Raw genomic sequence first — 15,465 nt, forward strand, 5'->3', positions numbered from 1 at the left:
ATAATAGGTTGATGTGATAATAGTATAACTAGATAAACACCACAAATACCAACTAATGGAAAAAGACAACTGTTTAGCCTAAAATGGAAGAAATTTATCTTAAAGTTAATGTTTTCCCTTTCAAGAGAAATTAATCTTGAAATTAAAACATAAAAATTACTAAAAAGTAGAAACGAATGATTATTCTTCATTTTCATGAAATATAATATATACCATTGCCATTTTACTTGCCAAGTAAAACATTTTAGGCTACCCTCCATATTTTTTATATTCACGATTAAAAAATTACCATCTTTTCATTAATTTTTTTTAATTAAAAAATATCCCATAATAATTTTCATCAACAGATAATTTGATTGAATCAAAGAGAAGTTTCTCACCATGATTTGATTCGGTCAAAAATGAATGAGAAAATCGTATTTTATATATAATACAAATTCTCAATTGATCGATGATCAGAAAATACTTTTATTTCTAGTAATGTTTTATACTATACATTTATGATATATTATTAGCTTAAGCAATTAAGTGGATGACTATTTAAAATGTTATTTTTTCCCCCCAATAAATTACCAAGTTAACCACAATGGGCACATCCATAAAAGATAAATTAGTAACCTAAAAGAATAAGATTTATCTATTACTCTATAATAAGTTAACATACACAAAGAGTGCAAAAGAATATTGGCCTTATATATAAGTCCCAAAAACCTCAAAAGATTCACTAGTGCTAGTTGATTCTTTCACATCCAAAATCATGTTTTTCTCTTCCTTCTTATCACCTTATTCCCTTACTTCTTTATTAATCTTGATTCTATGTATTGTTGGTGTTGATTTTGTGTCCACAACACAGATCAAGATTGGCCAAGGTTACAAGTTGATCTCCATAGAAAAATCACAAGATGGAGGCCTTATAGGTCACCTCCAAGTAAAGGAGAAGAACAATATTTATGGGCTAGATATTCCAAATTTGAAGCTCTATGTTAAGTAAGTTTTTCCCTTTTTTTCATGACTCAAATAAATAAATAATTAAATCATTTCTTAGACTTGCATGATGAACATCATTCTTGAAAAATATAATTGAATTTTTATGTTGAGTTTATGATTGTTACCAAGACTTGAAGAAAAAAATGACATTTTTTAATTATTATCAAGATATAAACATCATTTTAGAAGAAAATAATTTGACTTTATGTCAATTTTGTGATTATTTAGACATCAACATCATTCTTGAAAACAAAACAATGATTAAATCTTTATGCTAATCTTGTGATTATTATCTAGACATGAACACCATTCTTGAATTTTTAGAAGTATTTATGTTAATTTTGTGATTATTATCTAGACATGAAAATCATCCTTGATTTTTTTTAATGAATATTTATGTTAATTTTGTGGAGTAATTATTATCCAAACATGAACATCATTCTTGAAAGAAAAAAAAAATGAATCTTTGAGTCACTTTGTGATTATAATTCAAGCATGAACATCATTCTTGATTATTTATTTATTTTTTTGAATCCTTGTTTTAATTTTTTGGTTATTATCTAGGCATGAGACAGATAATCGACTGAGGGTTCATATAACTGACGCAAAAGAGCAAAGATGGGAAGTTCCTTACAACTTATTACAAAGAGAAACACCCCCATCATTGAAACAAAACATCGGTGGTAAATCAAGAAAGAATATTTTTTCATCACTAGCAGTAGAGTCAGAATATTCGGGAAATGAGTTAATATTCAATTACAAAAATGACCCTTTTAGTTTTTCTGTGAAAAGAAAATCAAATGGAGAGATCCTTTTCAATTCAAGCTTTGATGATTCAAACTCATATAACAATTTGGTTTTTAAAGATCAATATCTTGAAATATCAACAAAATTGCCCAAAAATGCTTCTTTATATGGTCTAGGTGAAAATACACAACCCCATGGTATTAAAATTTACCCAAATGACCCTTACACTTTGTATACAACTGATCAACCAGCTATTAATTTGAATATGGATTTGTATGGATCACACCCTATGTATATGGATTTGAGGAACAATGTGAATGGAGAGGCAAAGGCTCATGTTGTTTTGTTACTAAATAGCAATGGGATGGATGTGTTTTACAATGGAGATTCTTTAACATACAAAGTGATTGGGGGTGTTTTGGACTTTTACTTCTTTTCTGGGCCCACACCACTTGATGTTGTTGATCAATATACTTCATTCATAGGAAGGCCTGCTCCAATGCCTTATTGGTCTTTTGGTAAGTTTGATGTTCTCTCATCTACTTTAATGTATTTGTATTTACACGTAATACGTGAGTATGTCATTTAATTTGATCTTAGCTGATATTTTATGTTTTTTAATATTGGGCATATATGGGTAGACATACTGTCTTACATGAATATACTGTCTTACATGACATTAATTTACTTTATATCATGTAAGACACATATATTTATTTGTTTTACATCAACATGACGTTTAATTTTATCTAAGCTGATATTTATATCTTTCAGTATTAAGTATATAAGTAGACTCGTTGTCTTATGACATTAATTTACTTTATATCATATAGAAGACCTGAGTTTATTTGTTTACATATAAAATTAAAAGACGTATATCACAGATAAAATAAAATTAAAGAAAATATTTATGTATTTTGTCTTGTGTATATTATAACAATCTTTGATATTTATATGTTATATCGATACAACTCCCAAATTATAGTCAGTTTTCCTAATAATAATATCGTTTGTTTGAACATTTTTTGATTGCTATAGCAAGATGTTCTTATAAAGAATACATAACATAATATAAAAGTTTGGCTTTTAAAAATTAGACTGTTATTAATTTATAGTAAAATGTTATTATAAAAATGATTGTTATATAAAAATCTGACCATACATCCTCTTTTTTTTTATTTACGCCTTCAATCTCAATTTAGCTCTTTTTCCGTCCTTTACAAGACTATTACATACATAACTATTATTCATAATATTTTGAATTTTGAATCCGTCTTTACGATAAAATGAAGGAGGTGGGAGAATACTTGTAAGTTTAATATTTTGTCTTGATTAGAACCCGTGAGTGGCCTTTTATATAAATTTTGTCTCTGTTGTTTCTGTTAGAATAAATTTGAATAAGTTAGAACCCGTGTTATGTACAAAACAAAAATACTCTTAATTAATTTTTGTCAATTGGTGTAATTTATTTTCTTTAATAAATTTTGTTAGGTATAAGCTACGAATATTGATAGCACGTGGATCATCTTCTTTCTTTTTTTTTTTTTTTAAAAATATATCGAATTAGGTGATAAATTCACAACAACAAATTTTTTTTTTTTAGATAATTAATGAAATAAGTTACTAAGATCGTAGATAATCTAAACAATATTACAAACAAAGTCTAAAAAATTATATACATAATTAAAAAAATAAAAAAAATTGTATTCGATAGAATCTTGATTAATTCTTTTAATACATAAGTGGAAAGATTGAAGGCATTTTTTTTTCTTTGCCACTTTGGTAAATCATAATAATGCACTATAAAATGTCTTCCACTTTAATGGCTTTAATAATTAATAATTTACATAAAGGCATCTCCACAGAGCCCACATTTAAGTAGGTCTAAGTAGTAGATATTAATTAATTTTTTTTTTGTAAGACTTGTCTTTATTTTGGGGTGATCTTTTATTTGTCCTTAAAATTGATCCTATTTTTAAATTTTTTACCTTTATTAATCATCTAATAAAAAATTGTGGAATAATGTATTCTTATCGATTCAGACGTAATTTACTCGATATAAATTATGTAAGAATTAAGTTATATAGTATTTTTCAAAATTTATTATACTGTTCAAAAACTAGAGTTATGCCTTTTAGGCAAATGTTCTTTAATTTTACAGCTAATGTGGAAACATAACTCGTAAGATATTTACGATATGAATATTTGAAACTCTGTCATACGAAAAGTTATTTCTTATTTGTGTGTTAGGACTTATAACACTTGATCTTTTTCTTCGTTGTGTATCAGTATAATTTAACCGGTTATAACAAGTTCCTTGTTGTGATTGCTACAGGATTTCATCAATGTAGATGGGGTTACCACAATTTATCAGTAATTGAAGATGTTGTTGAGAACTACAACAAAGCCAAAATCCCTCTTGATGTTATCTGGAACGATGATGATCATATGGATGGTAAAAAAGATTTCACTCTCAATCCAGTTAACTATCCTCGTCCGAATTTGCTAGCATTCTTGGACAAGATTCATGGTCGTGGCATGAAGTACATTGTCATCGTTGATCCTGGAATAGGCGTTAACAACACTTATGGTGTTTACCAAAGAGGTATAGCTAATGATGTTTTCATCAAATATGAAGGCAAGCCTTATTTAGCTCAAGTTTGGCCGGGTGCTGTCAATTTCCCCGATTTTCTGAATCCGAAGACTGTTGAGTGGTGGGGTGATGAAATCAGGAGGTTTCGCGAACTTGTGCCTATTGATGGACTATGGATTGACATGAATGAAGTTTCAAACTTTTGTTCGGGTTTGTGTACAATCCCTCAAGGAAGGATATGTCCTACTGGCACCGGTCCTGGTTGGATATGTTGCCTGGATTGCAAAAACATAACGAATACTAGATGGGATGATCCGCCTTATAAGATTAATGCTAGTGGAATACAGGCACCAATTGGCTATAAAACCATAGCGACTAGCGCTGTTCATTATAATGGAGTTAAGGAATATGATGCTCATAGCCTCTACGGGTTTTCTCAGTCCATTGCAACTCATAAGGCACTTCAAGGACTCGAGGGGAAGCGTCCTTTTATACTGTCTCGTTCAACATTTGTTGGTTCGGGGCATTATGCTGCACATTGGACAGGGGATAACAAAGGAACTTGGGATGATTTGAGGTATTCAATATCTACAGTGTTGAATTTTGGATTGTTTGGTGTTCCTATGGTTGGTGCTGATATATGTGGATTCTATCCAGCACCAACGGAGGAGCTTTGCAATCGTTGGATTGAAGTTGGCGCGTTCTATCCATTCTCAAGGGATCACGCCAACTATTATTCGCCTAGGCAAGAGCTTTACCAATGGGAGAGTGTGGCTGAATCTGCGCGAAATGCTTTAGGTATGAGGTACAAGTTATTACCATATTTCTATACCTTGAACTACGAGGCACATACTACTGGTGCGCCAATTGCTCGTCCCCTCTTCTTCTCTTTTCCAACTCTAACAGAACTTCACGACGTGAGCACTCAATTCTTGGTAGGAACCAGTGTCATGGTCTCACCAGTGTTAGATCAGGGGAAAACAGAGGTGAAAGTTCTGTTTCCCCCTGGTACGTGGTACAATTTATTCGATATGACACAAGCAATAGTCACAAAAGACCTACATTACCTCACATTAGACGCGCCTCTAAGTGTGGTCAATGTACATGTCTACGAAAACACCATCATACCAATGCAGCGCGGTGGGATGATATCAAAAGAAGCAAGAACGACACCTTTTACCCTCGTAGTCACCTTACCATCGGGGACAAATGACATAGAAGCTAAAGGAAATCTTTTCCTCGACGATGATGAGCTTCCTGAGATGAAACTTGGAAATGGGCAATCAACGTATATCGATTTCCATGCAACAGCAAGTAACGGAACAATGAAGTTGTGGTCAGAAGTTCAAGAAAGCAAGTTTGCATTGGATAAAGGATGGTTCATTGAGAAGGTTATAGTTTTAGGCACCAATGGTACTGATGGAGCTTTTGAAATAAACGTCGATGGACAACCGATCGAAGATGGTTCAAGAGTGAAGTATAGCACAACAGAACACAAGTACATAGACAGTATGGATGATGAAGTTGATAAGAGAAAGAGTATGATGATGGAAATTCATGGACTGCAATTGCCTTTAGGTAAGAATTTTGTTATGTCCTGGAAAATGTGAACAAAAACTAGTTTCTACTATGTGTGAGTATTAGTACTTAGTAGGTTTTCAAGGTTATTAATGAAAAACGAGCATACAGATAAGCTATGCGGCTCAGACTCTTTAAGAATTCTACCTTGTTTATCATATGAGAGGATCGATTAAGGTATTTTAATATATTACTTTTAGAGTCTATTACTCATCAAAAAGGTCATTCAATATTTCAACCAGTCTCAAAACCTACAGATTGTATCGTACAAGGGATAACTTAGTTTAAGTTATATCGATAAAGACATATATAAGTCCAGTTTATAGAACCTATAAAGTTATGTTGTACGAGACTAGTAATGAATATCTAACCTATGTGACATGTGAACCGATGGTCTCTCCGTGAAACTAGTATTTTATGTACATTCTTTTTATAACATTGGTAATATTTTTTTGTAACATTGGTAAGTATACTTGGTTGAAAGTTGAGTTCTTAACCTAGAGGATTAGGGATTAATTTCCATTTTAGTACACTTTTTGCTTCTTCTGTTTTTTTTAAAGGCATAACTTATTCATATTTCTAAAACTTGTAATAATATTTTCTAAATTTATGTTGATTGAATTAAATACTACACAACTTATGCCAGAGTACTTAATTCTTATTTAACTATTGTCCGATGAGATAATAGCAACTCTCTAAACTTATGCCTTGTGAAATTAGATCGTAAATAAAAATGTTTTGACTCACAAATTCCCCTTAAATAAGTAGTAGAAATAAAAATCAACGACCATCCCAAAATAAGAGCAATCCGCGCAAAGACTTCATTATTAATCGACATTAGCTAATAAAATCATACTTTTTTTTTTATTTATAACACATAAAAGAACTTCATTATTAATCGATATTATCTAATCATGATTTATTTATTTATAAATTATAACACAAAAATCATTTAACTATACCGACTACACTGAAAAGGTCAATCAACCAAATTTCCCAAAAAAAAGTTTCAGTATGCTCATTCTTCATCACATGTAAATAAATTTAGGTCCCTCTTTCACTGCTTTTTGTTACACTTAACCTGGTCCTTTTAATGTATACTCTTCTAGGGAGCAAAAGTAGGCCACTCAATTAATAATTTCAAGCATTGAATCTTTTTATGTATTTATTGAAGATATATTGTATGTCACGTTATTGGCACTTGGCAGCCATTGGTACAAATCAAATTATTTAATAGTGAAGCCCACATTATGAAAGGGAAGGCTTTGTACTGACCATGCCCAATAATTGTACATGTCTAAGGTTTTCTTTTCCCCTCAAAAGATGATTAATACAACAACAATTTTAAGAAAATACTTTTAATTTAGTGTAGGGAGCTAATTCAAATACATGTTAGAAGAGGAGAGAGGCGAACAAAGTTTGGGAGAGAGAGGTTGTATATCAATAAATATGATTATATCAAAGTTGTATTAAATTGTATCACGAACATAAATGTATCGAATGTATTTGTTTCTTGTGTATTCACTCTGTATCAGATGTACTGAACGAAATTATATCAACTTGTATTAACAATGACAATAATGTCAAGGTTATATGTTTCTTATGTATTCACTTTGTATCAAGTATATCAATAAATATAATAATATCAAGTGTTTGTATCATTTTTTTTATACATTTATATCATGTGTTATATACTCTTTCAAAATATGATTGACACAATATTGTATCTTTCCCTCATTTAGAAATATTGAGAGTCTAAATATGAAATAGAAGACCAGAAAAGAAAAAAGAGAGGTCTCCATTTCTAACCTGATACAAATCTCTCGCTAAATTTGTGCGAGTAATCTCTTCAATTTTCAAGCAAATCGAATAGAAATGTGGAGATTAATGGAGGACAGAGGTGATCAAGCGAGGAACAACCGAAGGGAGTAGAGAGGAGAAAGAGAAAATAAGTAAATACATGAATCTTACGTGACATGATACATGTAGGACACCATGTAGACCTTAAATTGCCACGTGAAATTTCACTTAAGATGCGTGTTTTTATTTATTAAACTTTATACAAGTTTAAGTGTTTACTCGTGCATATTCAAAATTAGATGACATAAATATAAATTAAGACTATTAAATAATATCATAATCTAATCATAAAACTATTTGATATTATCGTTCGACCGCTTTGTCACTATTGAGAATTATGTGTGCTAAATGTTGAATGAAACAAAATCAGAAGCAGCCACCTAACAGTGACACTCCATTGCCACTAGGAGGGGACACCATTTCTTTATTGTGCTTCATTTCTACAAAAATCTGATTATTAAAAAAACTTAGCAAAATCTTTTGTCTGATTCTGAAAAAATAAATAAATAATTTTGACCATTGATTCATAATCCTTTTTCTTTCTATAAATAGGAATATCTCATCCACATTACTCCCTTTTTGCTCACTTTTTTGGACCAAGAACACCAAATTAACAAAGAAGAAATAGTGGGTTTTTGAGAAATTTATGTCGGCAAGGTTTAATCTTCTAGCTGTGATTGAATTTAGAGCACCATTAAACCTCTGTTTTTCACTTTCTTCACTTCTCTTTGTTGTCTCTGTGCAATTTTCCCCAATTTTATCGATGGGTTTGAGGCCCAAAAGGTACAATTTTACTCATCTTAAACCCTTTCTAATATGTCTGTTTTATTTTTCGTATGATCACTCAACTAATAGTTCATTATCGTTGCAGTAAAAGTGAATTTTTGAGATAATAATTATTAGTCGAGTGACGATGTGGAGTTTGTGGTTTTTTTTTGGTGCTTTTGGAAGCTGATCTATTGTGGGGTTTTGATTTTTTTTATTTTTTTTTTGCAGGAATTGTTCTGGAGCTGTATTTTTTGAGGGATTTCATATAAAGCAATTTTTACATCTTATTTTGCTGTTGAGAACGCCACTTGATTTTAAAGTGTAATCTTTACATTTTCTCCTTTTATTTGTTAGAAATTTTGAATATTATTTTTTAAAGAGGAAATTTTTGCTAATATTGAGGTTATGCTTAAGCCTTTGTCATCAAAATTTGAGAATCTTGGTAGAAACATGAAGAAAAAAGTTGATACAAACAGATTAGTGAGGAAAATTAGGATTGTTTGTAATGATCCTGATGCTACTGATGATTCCTCGGACGATGATTCGAGGTGTAAGCGTTTCGTTAGAGAGATTAAGTTGCAAATTGGCAACTCTTTTAATCTTAGAAAAGCCTCTGAGATTGAATGTTCATTTCAAGATAGTAACAATGGAGAGAAAAAAACAAAGAAAGAGGGTTTAGTTAAACCCCTGATTCAACCAAGGCCAGCAGGGGGTTTATTATCGAAATACAAAGGTGTTCGTCAACGAAAATGGGGGAAATGGGCTGCTGAAATTCGTGATCCATTTAAAGGCAGACGTGTTTGGTTGGGTACCTATAATACCGCTGTGGAGGCTTCTCGAGCTTACGAATTGAAACGTCTTGAATTTGAAACTAGGGCGAAGATCAGTAGGACAAATGTGTCTAAGCAGAGTTCTGGTTCAATGGTCTCCGAGTACCAAAATCAGAGCCAAAATGTTGCTAGTGGTGTCTCAGATGACTATGCAGAAAGCTCGGTATCACGTACTTCACACTCCTTGTCGTCATCATCAGTTCTTGAATTGGACACTTTAACTTCTGTATCCGCATCTGCTCCAATTTTAAGACTTAATGGCCCAAACGATAATGAAAAGGTGAGCAATGTTGCGCCTTTGGAGGCTAATGTTGTCGAGCAAGAAGTGCCTGAGTTGGCTATGATGGAGGAAACTCTACCTCTGTCTCAAATTGGTGAAAGTATGGATCTTGATTTGGAGCTTGAGTCGTTCCTCATTGGCGCTGATGATTTCAATCAGCATTTGGATGAGTTTGTTGTCAATGATTTTGAGGACCCTCCGGTTTATCTGATCGAGGGTGATGAGCAGTTGCCTACTGGTTTGCCTGATTTTGATGACTTCAATTTCGATGGCTACAATGAATCCTTTTCTTGGATGGATGATGCTCCACGGACAAATGGAACACCCCTCAATATAGCATGCCCATAATTTTGCAGCTAGGTGACGAGTTTATGTTTTGATAGTATTAGTACAAAAGTGTCAAAAGAGTCGTCTGTCTCAAGAATCAGTTAATTAGATGCTTGAGACCGTGATTTTCCTTAATCGAGTTCTACTTGTTTGTTAGTTCTAAGAAGTTATCGAGTCAAGGGGATGTTTTTGTCGTTTTCAAAGAAATTGTGAGTCCCTTTGGGTTTTCCCGTGCTCTTATGAGCCGTCTAAAGGGCTTCAATCTCATTGTGCTTAGTCTTCGAGTGTTTGTTGCCTATGAAAGGGCTAGAAAACGATCGAGTGTCATTTTAGTTCCAATCATGCATCTTTTTTTGAACTATGTTATCTATGATGAGTATGGTATGAAAATATCTCAAAGAGCTTTTTAAGACAACTGTTTGGTTTTGTCTATACTTCTCCTTATTGATTCCCACAGTAAATTTATCTGTTTGTTGCTTTCTTGGCACAGTATTGGATATATTGTTGTAATTTAGTGGATGTTAACATTTTTTTTTCTTCAAATCATGTTATTATGGACAATGATTTTCTTGAGCTGAATGTTATCAGAAACAACCTTTACCCTATGAAGGTACCGATAAAGTTGTTGAATTACTATCGGAAACCACCTCTCTACCTTATAAAGGTAGAGATAAGATTCCAAACTTCTCTATGAGGTTATACTGAGTATGTTGTGGGAAATGATTTTCTTGAGCTGAATGTCTATCGGAAACAACCTTTACCCTATAGGTAGATATAAGGTCTCAGAACCCATTTTTGATATTATACTGAATATATTATTGACGTATAAGTGAATTTAGTGTTTGGGTACAAAAGAAAGTATAGTTGAAATTGGAAAGCTACACAAGCCTAATATTCTGATTTAATATACTTGTGCTCTTTATGCAATGAACTTCCATGAGGTCTAAGCTTTAGGGTACTAGTGTAGTGTGCTAAAATCCAGAACACCATTTTTGACAATTTGTAGGTTCTGATTTTGAATAGGATAGCAATAACTAAAGGTGGTTGAAAGATGTCACTCTATTTGTATCACCTAGTTTAATTCAAAACTAAAGTTCAAAATATTGGAAAGATTTGTGGTTTTAAATATGCTAAGAATAGTTTTGTGATTATAAAACTCGTGATATTAAACATGTCATAATATTTATAACAACATATCTAGTAAAATTTTACAAGTGAAGTCTGATGAAGTTGGTGTGCATAGAACCTTACTCCAACCTTTATAAAGGTAGATAGACTGATGCTGATAGAAATATTCACATGGTTATAATTTTTTTTCATGAATAAATAAAGTGACAAATGTCTAGTGGTCAATAAAATGGTTTGAAAAATTATGACGTCTTTTAGGTTCAATTTCTACGGGATACGAATAACACTAGGTGATTTTTTCCATCTATCCTAATGTTGATGGATAGAACTATTTACTACTTGTTGCTCGTGGAAGGTGATATGTTTCTAGTAAAAATTAATTGAGGTACTCGAAAGCTGACCCAAAGACTACAATCCCTATGAAATATTTGTTGGAGGGTGCATATGGCTTTTGGAAGCTTAGAGAGCTAGTTTCATGCTGGCAATCTCTATCAATACATAGAACATAGACCACTTGTTGTCCTTCAAAACAAAATAGTAAAAGCATCTCCTTCAACTAGAAAAAGGTCGATTTCGTACTATAGTGTTTTAGTTCACGTGACACACTCTTTTTAATTTTCAAAAAAAATGACGCTTCTGCTCTAGAATAAAATCATTTATGATAGGGACAGATGCGAATCCAAGATCATATACATGTTTATACACATAAGTTAACGAATGCATGTGCATTCACTTCTTCAAGCGTGAGTCTCCCGCTGCTTTAAAGACATGAATTTAAAGTAATCGAACGTTAAAACAAATATACACGATAACTATCGAAAAAAAGGATGACATGAAATTTCTCTGTCTTGTCTATTCTTTTTCCTAGTGATGTAATTTGTTTATTATCCATTGGATGCCCTAGCTTGTAGCTGACTAAGCCGTTATGGCTGTGATTGAATGTTACAAATGCCAAATTCTTCAATTCCAAATGGGACCAGGTCAGTCACTTTATCTTCTGATTTTTATGTATTTTTGTTATTTATACAATGAACTAATTTTTGATGCTAACAGAAATAAATATATAATTAATTGACACCATTGAATTTAATATTTTTTTTTTATATATTTTAAGAATATTTATAAAAAATATTGATTATTCTTGATGAATTAACGTTAAAAATTATTTTTAATATAGTGATCATGCTCTGGTGTTCTAATGAAAGTGTATTAAATCGTCCAACACAATGGTAATCAATAAAATTTAATTTGATACTAAAATCTGTAAATATTGTGCTTTTGACTTTTCAATTGAGTGGTGGCTCTTGAATTTTGTTAGGTGCTATATATGGTGGACCAGTATTTTGTTGATCATTGAAAGTGCACCTTGGTCAAGTATTTTCATGATAGAGGTACTTCACATGCTCGAGATATTTAAGATTTTGAGAGGATGAATGTATTATTACGAAAAGGAAGAAATATGCATACATATATAAATAAAAGTATATCGAAGACATTGAGATTGTTTGAATTCATTGACTATGATATAACATTCACTATTACTAGTTTTAATATAGGGATAAGACAAAAATATCACTTAGACTATGATATAAATTTCAAAGACGCATCTTAATTAAACTAAGGTCCTTTTATCCTGAATTTATTTTTTTTATAATTTTGTACATCTTTTTAGCTTACGCGACATTCAAATATCTCCCACGCACCTCAGCTACGTGGAGTTACGGAATATGACACGTAAGCCAAAAATGTACAAATTACAAAAAATAAGTTCGGGGGTAAATATGACATTATTTTAATTATAACACGTCTATGATATTTCGGTTATAGTTTAGGAGGTACTTGTGCCTTATCTCGTAATTGTTTAAAGAAGTTGTAGTGATATGGGAAGTTTTAATGTGATAAACTTGAAAAAATTGAAACATCAAAGATTTTTTTATAATTAAAACACAAAAAGTTCTACAAATATCTATTTAGAAAGGCATTTCGCAATTTTACAAAGGAAGACAAGAACAAGATAGATGTAAGATTTTAAAATTTCTAAGCACACTTAAAAAGAGATGTAGTCCCATTATATGATACTTCAAATTATTTAAGTGTCTACTTATGCATATCTAATATTAAAGGACATACATATTAGCTGAATCTAAATTTAAAAGCATATTTATATTTTATTCTTATTCTTTTTTCACTTCAAATTTATTGCATATAAATTTTTTGTTGTGTTTTATAGTAAAGGAAAAGGATGAAATTTTATCTTTGTTTTTAGGGATGAAAAATTCAGCCCAAACTCAAATGACACACAAATAAGATGGGTAAGATTTGGACCTAACCATCTTAACCCATTTAACTTGAGTAGCTCAAATTAGAAAAGTAATAAAATATGGGAACATGATTTTTAATTTGACTTCAATCGACAATTATTACTTTTAATTTTAGTTGTGTATAAGTAAAACATTTAAACTTGTAAAAATTTGAACAAATAGATACATTCATCATACGTAGAACAATATTGAGTATTATGTTACGTAGAACACATATATTTACTTATTCAATTTTATATCAGTTTAAATGACTACTTATATTCAATCAAAATAGAAGATCGTATATATTAGCTAAAGTCAAACTAAATAATGTATATATATATTATATACCTAAAAAAAGTGACACAAAAATCATTAGTCTACACTGCACAAAAGTCAAATGATAAATTATTACTATAATTTAAAAGCCTGCATGAATAGAGTCGGCAAATTCATGATTAACTTTTGGTTACAACTATATCATCGTACAATCATTAAACTCAATTATAGAAATATATTAATTAATAAATTTAAGAAAATTATCCAAAGAATATAAAATAATTGAATATATCTATTTGAATTGATTTTTTTAAGCGTTTTAAAATTAAAATATTTTTTGCACTGTTAAATATTTTAATAAAGGTATAAAGTATTTATAAACACTTAATTTAATCCTAATTGATAAAAATAAATAAATAAAAATAATATCATTTCTAACTTACGACTTCTAACTTAAAAGTCAAAAGCAAAAATCCTCTAAACAATTAATTTTTTCTTACTTTTGTGGGTAATTTTATTTCATATTTTCTGTGGCAATTGTTAATTGGTGGGAGTTGGAAAAGGAAAAAAAAAACATTAAAAAAGAATTGACTCCCTTCAAAATTATCTTTTCCTGAATATAGAAAATAGGGGAAAATAGATATATTTTTAGAAAACACTACTAATTGGGTTTTTTATTTGCTAAAAACTTGAGATTATTGTAAAATTTGAGTCAAGTTAAGCAAATTGAGTTACAATCCATTATTTTGTTCATTTTAATTAAAATAAACTTTAGATAAAATTAAATATTATCTCATTTATTTATTCGTCCATCTTATGCCTTAATATTTACAATTAATAAGTTTTTTAATTTTAATAATTCAAAATCTTATCATTAAATCAATTTGATTTCATGACCCAAAATCTTAATCAATTCACTTACCATCATAATCCCCATAAAATTTTGCTAGTTATATTATCACCATTTTAGGCCAATAAATTTTATTTTGCACTAGTGAGTAGGAAGCATTATTATTTACCAAAATAAAGACTTTTGAGCAACAAAGCCTACTAGCTAGAGGTGTGGCATTATATGGTATATAATATATACTGAATTATCATATTATCGGAATCTTTAATATCATAGTTTTAATATTATTGTACTTGGTATGGTATATGACATATATTTTGGTATTTAAAATTAACATACCAAAGTATATAGTTACATATATATTAAAAAAAATTAAAATATTAGTATTAGTATAAACTAAATGTTTAAAAGAACTTTGATTAATCTGTTTCGATTGAAATGTAATTGATTAACAAAAAGGAGTTGTTTGTAGTATATTTTGAATATATATTTCTACATGTGTAATGTGTTAGTATGATATAATTGAGATCTTTTTAAAATTGTCGAAATCATAATAGTGCCTCAGTTTCACAAAGAATTCAATAGTTTGACTTGACACAAAATTTAAAAAAATTAAGAAGATTTTGAATCTTGTGGTCCTAGATTAAACTTATGTCAAATGTACAAAATTGTTCTTTAATCCTGTGGTCTTAAATATGTCACGTGAAAAACTGAAATTAAAAGAGAAACTTACATAACTATACTATATTAAGAAAATATTTACTATTTATAGCAATAACATTTTTTTCAATTGATCACTTTTAATACATCTACAATACATATTACAAAGAACAATTTGTTTTCAAATATAATATAATTTTTATTAATGAATAATACATTTATCACATATTTTAATAAACTTATAATTCAATATGTCAATTTCTTGCCAAATAAATATA

General features: G+C 30.2%; 2 protein-coding genes across 2 annotated transcripts; both read left to right on the forward strand.

Annotated features, from left to right (window-relative positions):
- The first annotated feature begins 594 nt into the window (after nucleotides 1-594).
- Nucleotides 595-6,125, forward strand: LOC101248093 (alpha-xylosidase 1). The gene is made up of 3 exons (XM_004236912.5): nucleotides 595-987; nucleotides 1,552-2,252; nucleotides 4,070-6,125. Exons 1-3 carry the CDS (start codon nucleotides 758-760, stop codon nucleotides 5,935-5,937), a joined length of 2,799 nt encoding a protein of 932 aa, XP_004236960.1. The 5' UTR covers nucleotides 595-757; the 3' UTR covers nucleotides 5,938-6,125.
- A 1,981-nt stretch (nucleotides 6,126-8,106) lies between these two features.
- On the forward strand, nucleotides 8,107-10,385 carry LOC101259143 (ethylene-responsive transcription factor ERF119). Its single transcript, XM_004236950.5, has 2 exons — nucleotides 8,107-8,548; nucleotides 8,762-10,385. Exon 2 carries the CDS (start codon nucleotides 8,939-8,941, stop codon nucleotides 9,989-9,991), a length of 1,053 nt encoding a protein of 350 aa, XP_004236998.1. The 5' UTR covers nucleotides 8,107-8,548; nucleotides 8,762-8,938; the 3' UTR covers nucleotides 9,992-10,385.
- The last annotated feature ends 5,080 nt before the right edge of the window (nucleotides 10,386-15,465 follow it).

The sequence above is a fragment of the Solanum lycopersicum genome, chromosome 4, assembly GCF_036512215.1.
Source record: "Solanum lycopersicum chromosome 4, SLM_r2.1".
NCBI lineage: Eukaryota > Viridiplantae > Streptophyta > Magnoliopsida > Solanales > Solanaceae > Solanum > Solanum lycopersicum.